Source organism: Callospermophilus lateralis, chromosome 10 (genome assembly GCF_048772815.1).
Source record: "Callospermophilus lateralis isolate mCalLat2 chromosome 10, mCalLat2.hap1, whole genome shotgun sequence".
NCBI classification, from domain to species: Eukaryota; Metazoa; Chordata; class Mammalia; order Rodentia; family Sciuridae; genus Callospermophilus; species Callospermophilus lateralis.
In genome coordinates this window covers 104,172,619-104,188,422 of record NC_135314.1, presented here as the reverse complement: position 1 = coordinate 104,188,422, position 15,804 = coordinate 104,172,619, and the positions used below count along the sequence as shown (strand labels likewise).

The window sequence follows — 15,804 nt, the reverse complement described above, 5'->3', positions numbered from 1 at the left end:
ATCATATATGTACATGTTCTAACCCACACATATCACATTTTATTTATCCATTCTGTTGGTGGATATATTTTTGCTAGTTTTTTTAATTGATTTTTTTAAAAACAAATGACCATGGAATGCAATACAATTTTTTTGATTTAAAAAAATGACAGCAGAAGGCATTATAATTCTTATTACACATATACAGCACAATTTTTCATCTCTCTGGTTGTATATAAAGTATGTTGACATATTTTTGCTAATTTGAGTGGTGCTCCTGGGAACATTCCCATACAGGTGTTTGAGTTTTTGTTTTCAGTTTATTTGGTAAATACCTAGGAATGGAATTGGTAGGTCATGTAATGATGTTTTGTATTTACCATTTTAATGAAACCCCAAACTACTTTCTATGACAACTGTACTATTTCTCATTCCTATCAAAAATGGATAGTGAGGGCTGGGATTGAGAACTAGAGACAAAGCACTTGCCTAGCAGGTGTGAGGCACTGGGTTAGATTCTCAGTACTGCATAAGAATAAATGAATAAAATAAAGATTAATTAAATATATTAAAAATGGATAGTGATTCCCATTTCTCCATATCCTTACTAATACTTACTAATTTTGTTTTTACTTTTTTACTGTAGCCACCTTACAAAGTGAGAAGTGATATCTCATTATGGTTTAAGATTTTGTTTTTGGTACTTGAACCCAGGATTACTCTACCACTAATCATCATTCCCAGCCCATTTAATTTTTTGTTTTGTTTTGTTTTGAGGCAGCATCATTCTAAGTAGCCCAGTCTAAACATTAACTTAGGATTCTTCTGCCTTAGCTCCTGAGTAGCTGGGATTACTTGTGTGCACCACTACACTGTGTGTCTAATTTTATTTTTCATTTGATATTGGGAATTAAGCCCAGGGGAGTTTTTTCCAGTCCTTTTTATTTTTTATTGAAAGAGAGGGTCTTTCTAAGTTGCTGAGGCTGGCCTCTAACTTATAATCCTCTTGCCTCAGTCTCCCAAGTTTGTGGCCTTACAGGTATATGCTTCCCTGCCTAGCTCAAAATAATTCTTAAGAATAAGTGTAACATAAGATATTTTTAAACAAACAAAGAAAGAATGTACTTCTAATAGACCATCATATATTAAATTTTTAAGAAATATAGCACAGGAAGAAAAAAAATATTTCCAGAATGAAGTTTAGACACAAAAATTACATGGAATAAATTATAGAAATTCAAAAATATACAGATGCAAATTAGGGTAAAATTATTCACAGAGTTTTTCCTATCCCAATATATTATTTTGGTATGATAGAAATTTGTGGAATTCTACATTAATCAATATTTTTCTCAGAAAGTTTTGCAAATTATAAAGTTCTAAAAAGAGTGAAAAAATTCTTCAGAAAAGTTTCATCAAAAGGTGGCCTTTCTTCCCACATGTAAGTTGGGTGATTTTTGTTATTTGAGTGTCAGCACTGATTAGCACCAAAGGGCTAACTGTGCCATAGCCATTGGCCACAAGCATCTGGACACATACCAAGATGGCATCACTGGTCCATGTCAAGCCTATGGTCAATGAAATGATGGAGTCTGCACAGTACAGGACAGCAAAGCAGCAGATCAGCAGCAGAATGCTTTGAGTGGCCCTTTGTTCTGGGGAGGATTTTGGAGAGAACCTGGAATTGTGAAGATTCTGGGACTGCTTTTTGTGTCTGTACAAGAGAATGACCATGTACCCACTGGAAAAAACCATAAGGCCCATGAAGAAGACATCTCTGCATGCCATTAAGGTGAGAAAGAATTCCCTGTGAATGTACTTCATGGGCAGAAAGGAACAGTGTTCAGTGACGAACAGAAGACCAGGCTGGGTCTTATTGGGTGTGGACACAGTGCACAGGAGCAGGCTGCTACAGGTGGACATGGTGAAGACCCATAAGAAGAAAAATAGCTTCAAAATGGGATTTGTGTTTTTCAGTTTGAAGTTTGCCAACCAGGAGCCAGTGGGGCTGATGGTGATGGCCTGAAGCACGCTCAGGACACAGGTGGTACAGATGGACAGTCCCCTCATGACCTTGTTCAGAAAGACAAGAACTTTGCATTTGAAGTCACCTGGAATGTCCTGTGTTTCCCAAGTGTCTGTGGACACCAAAAGACCCATGGTGAGGAGCATGAGAATGTGTGTTAGAGCCAAGTGGGTGATGGGGAGGTCGGTGATCCTAGGCTTGTGGCCCACATGGGCAGCAGCAGTGTGAAGGCAAATCAGAATTGCATTTGCTGAGATCCCAATGCCAGCCTGGGGATAGAAGGCATTTCTTATGGCTATATAACTGGAACGTTGGTCCATCTTCATGGGGATGTTGAAGCAAATGTTTCTGAAAGGAAATGCAGGACTTCATGCGACATATACAGCATTTTCTTTGGCAGGCTTCCAATCATCAATTCGCACTTTTCTTTCTCTAGAGTCATCATTTACCCAAACAATTCTATGTAAATAGGATTAGCTCTGATGCCTCATTTAACTTCAAGTAAGGTCTGGGGCATGGCTCTGGGTCGAGTGCTTGCCTAGCGTGCATGATGCCCTGGGTTCTGCCCACCACACTACAGTCAATACATATATCAGCACCACTTATTCCTTCATGGAATGAATTTTTAAATCTCCCATTTCATCCTGTGGTATCTATATCCTATCTTTATCTGTAAGCCTTTAGTACGTACTGTGCTTTTATTCATGTCAATAATTATATTATTTAATGGGTAGCATTTGTTTACTTTCCTGTTTTTCCTGCATATATCTTAAGGGTGAAGATGCCTACTTGTTTACCTTTGTATCTGGAAGATCCAAAACAGTGCTGCCTAGATGGACATTGTTCACCAAAGACTGTTGATGTAAGTCCTGGAGAAATGGAAGTAAGACTCTTCCAGGAAAAATGTCTGAAGAGTCCCATTCTCATGGTTTGTTTATGAAAGTGCAGAACACTGAGGGATTTAGTAGTGTGCATCTCAGACCCAGCAGCCTATGTTTATCTGAGGTCACCACTTACTAGCTGGGTGAGCATTGTTAATCAGTTAACATCATGAATAAAAGTGGATAAGGACAATACTTTTCTCAAAGCTATTGGAATAAGCAAGTAAAAAATGTGAAAATCATTTAGAAAATACTTGACATGTATGAAGCACTATAATAGTGTTAATTATTGGTTCCTTATTTATCACCACTCAACTTTGGCTTAGGAGCATTCACATAGGACATTAAAGATTTCAAAGAGAGGTTAAAAACCTACCATAACATTGGCTTCCTATGGCAAACTTTGATCCTTGGTTCCTGGAGAAATTCTAGGTTTTTAAAAATTTTCCATTTTCCCCAGGAAATACCTTCAGATATTTCTGCATTCATAATCCATTGTGTGGAGACACATGGTAGAGCCTCTTAATTATCAGTCAAGAATTATCATATTTTATGCTTTCATTTTATTTCTCAAACCTGTATATTAGAAGAGAAAATATACCTCCTGTCACAATGAGTTAGAGCATTCTTTCCAGAAAATATCTCTTACAAGGAATTCAGTCATACCCTGAAAGATTTTTCATCTGCTTCTGAATAGGAATTGAGATCTTCAAGTTTCCTTGGTTCATTTTTCATATGTATGTGGGGTTCTGCCAGAACATGGGTAAAAATTAAGTAAAATGATAGGACCATAGCTTAAATTCAGGAATTTACTCAATTTCTTTAAAATAAGTAATTTCTTAAGAGTTCTTGATCTATATGATACTGTGAAAGTAGTAATAGCCTCCAAGTCTCCATAAGGTTACTAAGAATGATAAAATAATGATTTTATTAATCTATCAAAATGTTCCCAGTTTTATTAAAATACCTTTCTAACGAAAGGCAGAGTTATTGAGAGTCAGATTTTTGACACAATGCTCCCAATGTCAAGGCAATAAGCTTACAGGAAGTATGGAGAAATGAAAGGGACTCAATCAAGGGAATCCACCAAGGCCCAGTGTGGAATGTGCAAATACCATGTGCTGCATGAAGCTCCTGAGATACTTTTGATTAAAAACCTGGATCTACTAAAAGGTGGAGCCAACATTCTTTTTGATGTTGTAATATCTCTTACCCCAGGGTGTTTGTGTGATTCATGAAGAAGAACTGAACATTATTTCAGACATAGGAGATGGTAAAACAAGAGGAGTTCTGTCATAAATAGAAGGTCAAAATTAGCTGGAAACCCAAATGTTAAACCAAGTTATGTTTTGTGGAAAAGAACAAAGTTTTGGAGACTTCAATTCAACAAATTACCCCTTCTCTTATTTCTCATCAGGTGAGTATAGGTTACACATATACTCTTAATAAATGTAATGGAGCATTCAGTTTCAAGGGAAATCAGTATTTCAAACTAGAATCTAGACATTGGCCTCAGGACCTGTTAAATTCAACCTATCACACTGCAACTGGCACACCCATCACCAAGCAAGAAAAATAATGGTCACAATGAATAAATTTAAAAACACTGAAGTCCTCTATGTGAATTGATGTTCGGATTATGCCAGTATATTTCTTACCTAAGATGTCTTCAGTAGCACATTCACTGAGGCCCTGAGAGACACTTTTGAGACACTGGAGCACCCAAACCTTTCAGTCTTCATTAGGGACTCTATCCATGCTTCCCAGTCTTTTGTCATCCTGCTACCAATAGCTGAATTTTTATATTTTGGAACCAGAATGGAGAATATCTCTTGGATGATGACCCAGTTACCATTTTCTTCTCTTTCTAAATCACTAAATCCCTGAGGAGATGGTTAACTTCCCTACACATAGTGTGAAGTTGTGTTCAGTCCGTGATGGCAATGAATTTAAGCTCAGAATTTTTTTTGAAAGTGTTTTAAATTCTGAACATCACCATTTGAGATTTGGGAAGTAGAAGAGGCAAAAAATATTTATAAGATAAAATATTTGCAATAAAAGATAAAATATTTTTTCTCTAGATTGTTATAAATTTAATTTACAGATGATTCAATAAATCTACAACAAAGGGATGACTAGATATGGAAAATTCTGGTGTTAAATTATGACATTTTTTACTGACTATGCATTAATAAAGAATAGGTCTAGTACTAATGGACCAGCAGGGAGAATATGGATATTTCAGATATATATCAGGTACCAAGGAACAATAAGGCATAAGGCAATAGAAACTTTCTCCAGATAAATGGGGCTATGGTTATGTATACCAACATCACTATGCCATCCCATGAAAACGGAATGTTTTATTTCATTACAAATTTAAGTTTATTCTATTTTTTTTCCTGTTGCATCCCTAGGATTACTTTTTATTTAAAAAAAAAGCTTAATACATGCCTAAATTTAAAAGAAAAGCTATGTTGTAGTAAAGAGGAAGATGAAAAAATTTGATATAATAAAGCCAGCAACATTTTGAAAGAAAGCAATATCAATTTTTTTTATGTAAATACAAGGTAAGCATTTTTTGAAGTGACTACTAAAAATAACGTTTTGTTAGCTAGAGTGTTAGTTGGTTTATCTTTAATCTTATGAATTACCAAAGCAGCACTTGAAGCATTTTATTTTCTTGAAGGTACTGTAAAGCAACCTTTTAAATTATTGTTCCTTTTGAGTATTTATGCTACAAAAATCACTCATGAGATAGTAATGCTTGTAATATAAAGTATAATATGAAATAAAAGTAATACTGTTAAATTTTAAGTAATAATACTACAAAGTTTAAACAAGCCTTGTAGCACATTAGTAATAAATACCTGTGGCCTGGTTATGATGTAGTAAAAGTAGACTTTACAATGTCTTCCTCCAGCATCTACCCAGGAACTTCCTCTGTATCTTCTTTCACTCAAATTTTGAGCTGAGGCCTCCAAGATGAGGTGATATGGGTCAGAAAGCTTTAGCTCATCTCTCAGTAGACTGCTAATCTTGGTGTTGCATCAGAAGTCTGACAGTACCTGTCTTCCAGTAGGCAGGGAGGGAGTCCCCAAAGCAAAGACAAATACTTCTTTCATCCTCAGACAATGGTAAACAAGCCCCATCTGGATAAAAACTTTTTGTGTGTTACTCCTATTTTCCAAGATCAGAAGAGCCTGTGTTTCTTTCTGGGTTACAAGCATAATGAACAAATCTAAAGAAGTTCACATTGACCCTAAATAGATATGCCCTGGCATAAAATAAAATGAAATATTAAAAAATTATTTAATGTGATATGTGGATGGAAACACATTTAGAAAATATATTTCTTGGATGTGTCTACTGGAAACAGCTCAGAATGATGACATCCCAATATTAGTGAATATGTCTCACATTGAGCTTTGATTTCTGTATGGTTGTGAGAAGAAGTTATGGAGACTGAACGAAGACAACTTATGCTGCAAGGAGAAGAAGAAAGGGAGGGAAGGAGTGTGGGAGATAAGAACCAAGGAGCAAATGACCTGAAGAATTCAGAGAGTAATGGGATTGCCCCCAAAGGGCAGAAAGATAAGAGTGAGTTTTCTCCTCATTATGGTCACTATTATTCCCATCAATATCTATGGGTCCTTACTTAGTCCACCTAGTTAGTCTACTCCACCAACTCTCTCTCGTCTAAGTCATGTCTGAATTTGTGGCTGGTCTGTTCTCACTATTAAAGAAAAATTCATCACAGAACCTGCATGAGCCATGGCTGATTTGGAGGTAATACTCCAGCACTGTAGAGTGTAGAATAGCCACAAGCAAGTGGTGTGAGAACTTCAGATGTCAGGCACCAGGGCTCTCTCCTTCCCACCTCAGTAAGCAAAAAAGAACCTCTTTCTGTCACTGTTGGCTTGTCAAATAGCTACTTAATTAGCTTGACAACCCTATCTTTCATAATATTAACCACAATTTTTCCACAGTTTTATTGGGTATGTTAACAGTTGTCCATAATGGTAGAGTTTGTTGTTCTATGTTCATACATGTGCACAGTATACCAATATGATTTGGCCAATATCATTCCCAGTATTTCTCCTTCCCCTCCTGCTTCTTCCCTTGGTCCCTTTACTCTATACTACTGATCTCCCTTAAGACATTCTTGAGTTTCTCCCTCAAACGGACTCTGTATCATTCCAATTTTTGTGTATGTACTGTCAAAGCAAGCATAGGAGATTGTTTTTCTTGTTGACTCTGGATTGCCAGGAATATATTACCTTTATTGTTATTATTGAGGTGTCTATTTGGGGTCCAAGTCCTTGGTGTCCTGAGAAAAGAACTGAGCAATATGCAAAAATAAGAGGGAAAATACAGTTTTATTGAAGGTGAAAGTAGACTCCATAGCATAGAGCAATGCGGGCCTAGAGAGGCAGGCTCAAGGCACCAATATCTGGAAATTAGTGTCTTATATGTTGAGCAGTGAGGCATTTTCTTTCCTATGTGAACCTGATTGAAGACATTACCCAATTTGCACCCACTGATTACCTTATGATACCTGAATAGAAATTTTTTTCCAGTTTCCTTCATTGGTTATTTTAGAAAACCTAATTAGAATACTTCCCGCTTTACCCCCATTGGTCATTTAAAATTATCAAATCTGGGGAAGGAGTTGTCATGGTAATGGGACTTGTCATAAACAAGGACATAACTTGTCTCCCTTTCTTGTCCTCCAGTGTGGCATCTTTCTTATACCCTGTCGACACCATCTTGGTGTCTCTGAACTCCTACCTAACACTCTGATGAAGTAGTCTGTGTTTCATAATAAATCATCCACTTTTTTATCCTTTAGTGTTAACCAATAAACCTTTGTACATGATTATATTGCTGAATTTCTACCAAGTTTTGTCAGATAAGCAAAATTACAGTATTTTCATTTTAGTGTCCTTGGTGTAAGTTAAGTAAATAATTAAAGAATTTCTCAGATCATTTTCTTCTCAATCATGGGTGGAGTAAAATATCACTGGAGCAGGACTTATTTACTAGCTAAGGAATCACTAGGCATAAAGCAGAGGGATAAATTGTCCCTATTGTTTGATGGGAGGGTGTGTATTCTTCCTTGGGAATTGAAGATATTACTTTCCTCTCAAGTTTTTTCTATTCTCTGTTCTACATAAATAGGGAGAACCATTAAACGGATTTGGGTGACCTAGTTGTAGAAAGGGACAGACCAAACCTCAAAGGGATGCATATTAAAGAGAAGACAGGGTTGTTGTTTGATATTAATTGTCAGTACAAAACATCTGTGTCACTGGGTTAGCTTTGGTCATTGCTTTGAGTATGACTTTTGCTGGAAAACATAAGCATGTTCTATTTGTTTGAATTAACACACTTAATTGTGTTGGGAATTGTTAGATATACAAAAAATTGAGCATATAGTAACAAGTACCCATATGCCTCCAACCATACACAGTTTCACCTATTGTTTATAACTTTCATTTCTGTGGTCAATTTGTAACCATTACCAAACCAAAACAATGTTTCCAATACTGACATATCATTCTTAACTACTTGTTGTGAAGTTGTAGAAGCATTAAGAAAAGCCTACCCGTGTGTATCTACCATTATGCTCTTTTTTAATGATGGGTTCAATGCTATACAATCTCCATTCTTCACCCTCTCTCCCTGAATATCTGGCAACCATTAATGTTTTATGGTCTATTATTTTGCATTTTCCAGGTATTTTGTCTTAATTTTAAATTTATTTGTTTTAATTTGTTATACATGATAGCAGAATGCATTTCAATTCATAGTACACATATATAGCACAACATTTCATTTCTCTGGTTGTACACAAAGCAGAGTCACACCATTTTTGTCTTCATACATGTACTTAGGATAATGATTTCCATCATTCCACCTTTATTTTTACCCCATTCCCTGTCTCTTTCCCTAACTCACTTTTACCCTACCTAAAGTTCTCCATTCCTCCCATGCTCCCCGCCCAGCCCCATTATGAATCAGCATCCTTATATCAGAGAAAATATTCAGCATTTGTTTTTTGGGGGGATTGGCTTACTTAGCATGAGATTCTCCAACTCCTTCCATTAACCTGCTAATGCCATAATTTTATTCTCTTTTGATGCTGAGTAATATTCCATTGTGTTATATACTATAGTTTCTTAAAACATTCATCTACTGAAGTGCATTAGGTTGGTTCTATAATTTAGCTATTGTGCTGCTATAAACATTAATTTTGTGTATAAACCAAGGAGTAGGATAGCTGGTTTAAATGATGGTTCTATTTCCAGTTTTGCAAGGAATCTCCATACTTCTTTCCAGATTGTTTGCATCAATTTTCAGTCTCACAAGCAATAGTGAGTTTGCCTCCCCTGCCATCCTCACCAATACTTATTGTTGTTTGTATTATTAATAACTGCCATTCTGACTGCAGTGAGATAAAATCCTTGAGTAGTTTTGGTTTGCATTTCTCTAATTGCTAGATATTGAAAGATTTTTCATATATTTGTTGATTGATTGTATATCATTTTATAAGAAGTGTCTGTTCAACTTCTTAGACTTTTTATTGATTGAGTTATTTTTTGTGTTACATTTTTTGAGTTCTTTGTAGATTCTAGAGATTAGTGCTGTATCTGATGTGCTTGTGGTAAAAATTTGTTCCCGTTCTGTAGGCTCTGTATTCATCTCACTGATTGTTTCTTCTGCTGAGAAGAAGCTTTTCAGTTTGATTCCATCCCATTTATTGCTTCTTGACTTTATTTCTTGTGCTATAGGAATCTTGTTAAGAATGTCAGAGCTTAATCTGACATAAGGAAAATTTTATGCTTACTTTCTATTCTATTAGGTAAGGGTCTCTGGTTTAATTCCTAGGTCCTTGTCCCACTTTGAGTTGAATTTTGTGCATGGTGAGAGATAGAGGCTTAATTTTATTTTGCTGCATATGGAGTTCCAGTTTTCCCAGCACCAATTGTTGAAGAGGCTATCTTTTCTCCAATGTATGTTTTTGGCACCTTTGTCTAATATGAGACAACTGTATTTATATTGGTTTGTCTCTGTGTCTTCTATTCTATACCATTGGTCTATAAGTCTATTTTGTGCCATTACCAACCATTTTTGTTACTATGGCTGTGTAGTATACTTTAAGTTCTGATAAGTTTTGCTAAGTATTGCTTTGGCTATTTTGGTTCTTTTATTTTTTCAGATAAATTTTATGATTGCTTTTTCTATTCCTATGAGAAATGTCATTGGAATATTTATTTAAATTGGATTAAATCTGAAATTGCTTTAAATATTTAATTTATTCTTTTTGGTAGTGTGGCCATGTTGACAATATTACTTGTGTTTATCCAAGAACAAGGGGGACCTTTCCATCTTAGAGGTCTTCTTTAATTTGTTTTTTAGCTTCTGTAGTTTTCATTGTCAATGTCTTTCACCTCTTTCATTAAGCTGATTCCCATCTAGTTTTTTAAGCTAATGTAAATGGAGTAGTTTTCCTAGTTTCTCTTTCACAGGATTTGTTGTGAAATTGACTAGAAATGCCATAAATTTATGGGTATTAATTTTATATCCTGCTACTTTGCTGAAGTCATTTATTAGTTCTAAAAGTTTTCTCATGAAAATTTTGGGATCCTCTAGGTATAGAATTATATTGTCAGCAAATAGTGATAGTTTAATTTTTTTTCTGTCCATATTTCTTTAATTTATTTTGTCTCTTTAATTTCTCTGTCTAAAATTTCAATAACTATATTAAATAGAAGTGGAGAAAGAGGGCATTCCTGTCTTGTTCCAGTTTTTTAGAGAGAATATTTTCAATTTTTTTCAATTTAGAATGATGTTGACATTGGACTTAGCATAGATTTCTTTAAAATGTTGAGATATGCTTCTATTATCCCTAGTTTTTCTAGTGTTTTGATAATCAAGGGGTTCCATGTTTGTCAAATGCTTTTTCTGCATCTATTTAGATGATTCTTATCTTTAAGTCTATTGATGTGATGAGTTACATTTATTGATTTTCCTATGTTGAACCATTCTTGCTTCCATGAGATGAACCTCACTTGATAATGATGCCCAATCTTTTTAATATGTTTTTGTATTTGATTTGCCAGCATTTTATTGAAAATTTTCCCATATATGTTTATCAGCAATGAACATTAGTCTGAAGTTTCTTTTTTATTTGATGTGTCTTTGCATGGTTTTGGAACCAGGGTGATATTGGCATCATAGAATAAGTTTGAAAGTATTCCCTCTTTTTTATTTCATGGAATAACTTGAGGAGTCTTGGTATTAGCTCTTTTTTGTAGTTCTTATAGAATTTAGCTCTGTATTCATCTGTTTCTGGGCTTTTCTTTGCTGGTAGGCTTTGATGGCATCTTCTATTTCATTGGTTGAAACTGATCTGTTTAATTTGTATCATCCTGATTCAATTTGGGCAAATCATATGACTTAAGAAATTTGTCATTGCCTACAATGTCTTCTATTTTTGTGAGAATTAAAGTACAGAATATTTTTTAAAAGCAAAATAATTGAGAAAAGACAGAGAAATAAAAGCAAGAATTGGGCTGGGGATGTGGCTCAAGCGGTAGTGCGCTCACCTGGCATGCACAGGGTGCTAGGTTTGATCCTCAGCACCACACAAAAATAAAATAAAGATATTGTTTCCACCAAAAACTAAAAAATTAAATATTAAAAAATTCTTTCTTTCTCTCTCTCTCTCTCTCTCTAAATTTAAAAAAAAATAAAAACAAGAATTTTCCAGAAGTAGTGATTTTTTGGTTATGATTTTAAAGGGTAAAAGATATTTGGCTTATATTTATTTTACTAATCCCTCTAGTGAAAATAACAAATTCCTTTGGTTTAACTTTACTCAATTTCTGGAGTAAAGAAGAGCAGTTTATAATAATCTAGAGGAAAAAGCATTTCATTTTTTCATGAGAAAAAAATTCTAAATAATTTTTAACCACTCCTTTTCCCCAAACAAAGACAGATGATGTTTAAGTTGTACACTTTTTTCACAAAAATTGTTCCAAGTACAGTTTCAATTCAGTCAGTGAATGATCACATAACTCACTTCATGTGAGAAAATTATGTACAACCTCCACAAATTTGTATAATTTTGAAGAAAGAAAAATGGTAACTAGACCACAATCCTGTCCTGGTTTCCCAACATCTGAATCCAGGCATTGGAGGCATGATGACAGAAGTTTGGGAAACAGACAGGTTTTCTGAAGCAGACCTGGAGTCCTGGGTGCCTAATTCTGAGCACTCTGGTGGCTCTCAATGCCCCACAAATATGATGTTAGAAAAAGCTTAGCTAAGGAATCTTCCAGAATCATCCAAAGACAGAACTTCAACATGTACTTAACCTTGTTCATCAGGGACAATCCTTTTTTTTCCTTTGTGGCATGCTGAGGCAAGAGCAAAAAGTAAATTTTATTTAAGAAACAGAACAGAAAGAGAGACTCCTCCATAGAGGAAAGGATCTGGAGCTGATGCCCAAGGGAGTTGGGGTGGAGGGACTTAGTCCTTTTATACATTTTAGGTTTCCTTTCTTCTCATGACCCCTCCTCCCAACCAGTCTTCATGAACCAAAAAGTGACAAAAACTAAAGAAGAGAGAGCCACATGAGTGATTGCTTGTGTCAGGAAGTGAGATTCTTCCCATCCCCTGAAGGCTGTTAGCATCTGGGTGATGGAGAGTACTGAATACTCATTTAATTTGCAGTAATAATCAGTTACCTGCTCTTTGCCTCTTCTCATTTTTGTGAATGTGCCACCTACACGGTGACAGTTTATATTCAAGAGGTCCTCCCACCAATGACTGGATTATAGGTTTGAAGTATTTGATTTCTCTTGAACTTGAATGTTTTGTTACATGTATTTAGAGTGTATGTGTAAACAACTCCTTTCTGCTATCTTCTGAGTAGCAACAGAACTGATACGCTGTTTGATGAAAGTTCCACAATGGCTGGGCACATTCATATCTAAAATCCCAGAAACTGGGAGGGCAGAGGTAAGAGAATTCCAAGTTCAAAGACAGTCTTAGAAACATAGCCAGGCCCTAAACAACTTCTGTTCTCCTACTTCACAAAGCACATGACAACCTTGGGGTAGCAAATATCCCTATATCAAAACAATAATGTTGGCACCACCTTTCATGGGATTGAGGTTTCTAATACAAAAGTGTATCATGACCTTCATGTTGCTGACATGGGAATTGTGAATTCCACACAGGGTCTCTGAGGTTTTCCTTGACTGAACTTGCTGTGCTTCTCTGTATTTATTTCTAGTTATGCCTTCATTTCATAAGCATTGTGTCAAAGTTATGGACTTGAAAGGCATCTGCTTTCTATAGAAAGATATTTTGATAAAATTGGAGTAAAACAGATCATTTTATCATTTATTCCATCATTCTTACTATTCACATTGAGAATCAGATAGGAATTTTAGCCACTTTCACAGTGTAATATATATTCAAACTTTATATGTGTGGGATAAGGAGATTGAGTCAAATTTCTGAGTTGGAAACATGGCCCTGTTATTCAACATGATGTCACCATATACACACAGAAATTTGGATATATGTGAAATATTAGTTGAAGGACACTTTGTGTCAGCTCCTACTGCCCATCAGCTAAACTTCTTTCAGGGCTTGACTGAATAACTTGTATGGGATATTTTATGTGCAAAATGACTCAGTACTGTTGAAATGGTGGGACTACTTTTTCTAATACATCTAGGAACAAATGAAAACAAAATGTGGCATTTATTACTACATATAATTGACAAGGAGGCCCTACCAGTCATCTCTGAACTTTTCTAAAAGGAGTTGTGCTGTGAAAGCTTCTAAATATATTATATATTGCTGGCAGAATGAGAGAATGCAAAAAAAGTTATACAATACCACCAGTACCCAAGGATCATAGATTGACAAGAGGCCAATCTTATGATAAGATATTTTTTTCTCTTTAATATACTGCAATAATTATCCCAAGCCAAGGTTAGATAGTGACAAATAATATATATTCCTATAATGCTTTCTATAGGTCAAGCAGAGATTGGCATGCAAACTTTAATAATGGTAGCAGAAAAGCATTGTCTAATGCCCTTTTACTCATGATGTACACTAAGGCAGAAGTAGTTACATAAAATAATATGTTCACTCAGCTAGTAAGTGGTGGGACATGAGTTGGACAAAGGCCATGGTGGTGTAGAATATATACCAGAATCTCTCTCACAAATCTGCACTTCTGCAAATAAATCAGAAAAATGATCATGTTAAGATTATTTCATGAGAAAATTATTATTTTAACTGTTCAAGATTCACATTAAGAGTCTTTTATGAACAATTTCTATATAAGTAAGAATATTTCAGAAACTTTAGTTTCAATGCCAACTCCACCCTTAATAATCTGGAGAGAAACATAAATACTAAATAATTATAGCATAAGATGATTTATCCTAAAAAAGGAAAACAGCACATCCTACAGATTTCAAGACAAGGGTAAGAGATACAAAACTCCATGACATGAATGACAAATCTATAATGCCTTCCCTCTGAGGAATGAGAGAGATTTGTGTTGGAAATTTGTTTTTAATGAACTTTTTTTCAATGTTTGACACAAAACAAAAGCTTCATAAATGCTATGTCAGCAATTTACCACTGAACCCAAAGAAGAACTTGATAAGAGATTGAGATGACAACAAGACACTGCCCTAATTACAAAAAAAATATTTTTTTGGTAAATCATAATTTGTTGTCATTGTTAAGTGATTGGAAACATGTCAACAAAAATGTTGATACTAACATATGCTGCTGTTTTGTCTTTCAGAAATATATCATTTGATTCAACACCCTAATGAAGATGAACCCACATTCAAGATATAGTACCAAGCTAGCCTCTACATTGCTGCTGTCCTTGTGGGCCTCAAGACCAGGGTTACTTACCTCCCCATCACCCACTTGGCTCTAACATATATCCTCATGCTCCTCACCATGGGACTATTGAGATCTACAGATATTTGGGAAGGGCAGAACATTGAAATGAAAAAAAAAAAATACTTGTTTTCTTGCAGAAAGTAATGTGGCAACTCTTCATCTGTACCACCTGTGGCCTCAGTGCTTCAGGCTATCATCATCAGCCCCAGTGGCTCCTGATTGGAAAACTTCAAATTTAAATCCATAAATCCCATCCTGTTGCTATTTCTCTTCTTATGGGTCCTCTCTTTGTCCACTTCACTTTGTCACCTCCTCTGCTTTGTGACCACAACCAATATGACTGGTGCTCTCTTTGTCAATGACCACTGTTTTTTATGCCAATTTATAGGGACCTCATTTTCGCCCTAATTGCATTCAGAGTTGTCTTAATTATAGGTCTTAAGGTTCTTTTCAGAGGATACATGATAATTCTCTCGTAAAGATACACAAAACAATTTATGTCTCTTTTAGCTCCAGGTTTATCCCAAAAACCTCCCAAGAACAAAGGACCACTTACACTATCCAGCTGCTCATCAGCTAGCTGCTATATAGTCCTGTACCGTGCAGACTTCATCGCTTCAGTGGTCACAGGCATAATGTGGACAAAAGACCCTTCCTGGCATGTGTCCACATGCTTGTGCCAATGGCTATGGCACGGTCATTCCTTTGGTGCTGATCAGTGCTGACTCACAAATAATAAAAATTATGCAAACCAAATGGAGAAATCAAGGCCAGCTTCTGACAAAACAGTACTTTCTTACTCTCATTAAAACAATGTTCTCTATTTCACAAAAATTTCTCTCTAAAATAAACGAATTCATGTAGAATATCACATTTCGGTCTGAAAATTTAATCCATATGTCTAGCAAAGACTTTTGTATTAGTTTACCATATATCAGCAGTAGTATCTTCATTAGATTTATA

At 35.4% G+C, this 15,804-nt stretch overlaps 1 protein-coding gene across 1 annotated transcript; it reads right to left on the bottom strand.

Annotated features, from left to right (window-relative positions):
* Positions 1–1,380: 1,380 nt before the first annotated feature.
* On the bottom strand, positions 1,381–2,325 carry LOC143407908 (putative vomeronasal receptor-like protein 4). The gene has a single exon (XM_076867051.2). The coding sequence runs from the start codon at positions 2,323–2,325 to the stop codon at positions 1,381–1,383; it is 945 nt and encodes a 314-aa protein (XP_076723166.2).
* Positions 2,326–15,804: the final 13,479 nt, after the last annotated feature.

Excerpts from the sequence above, each read along its gene's own strand:
- LOC143407908 (XM_076867051.2), bottom strand. The coding sequence starts at position 2,325 with ATGGACCAACGTTCCAGTTATATAGCCATAAGAAATGCCTTCTATCCC.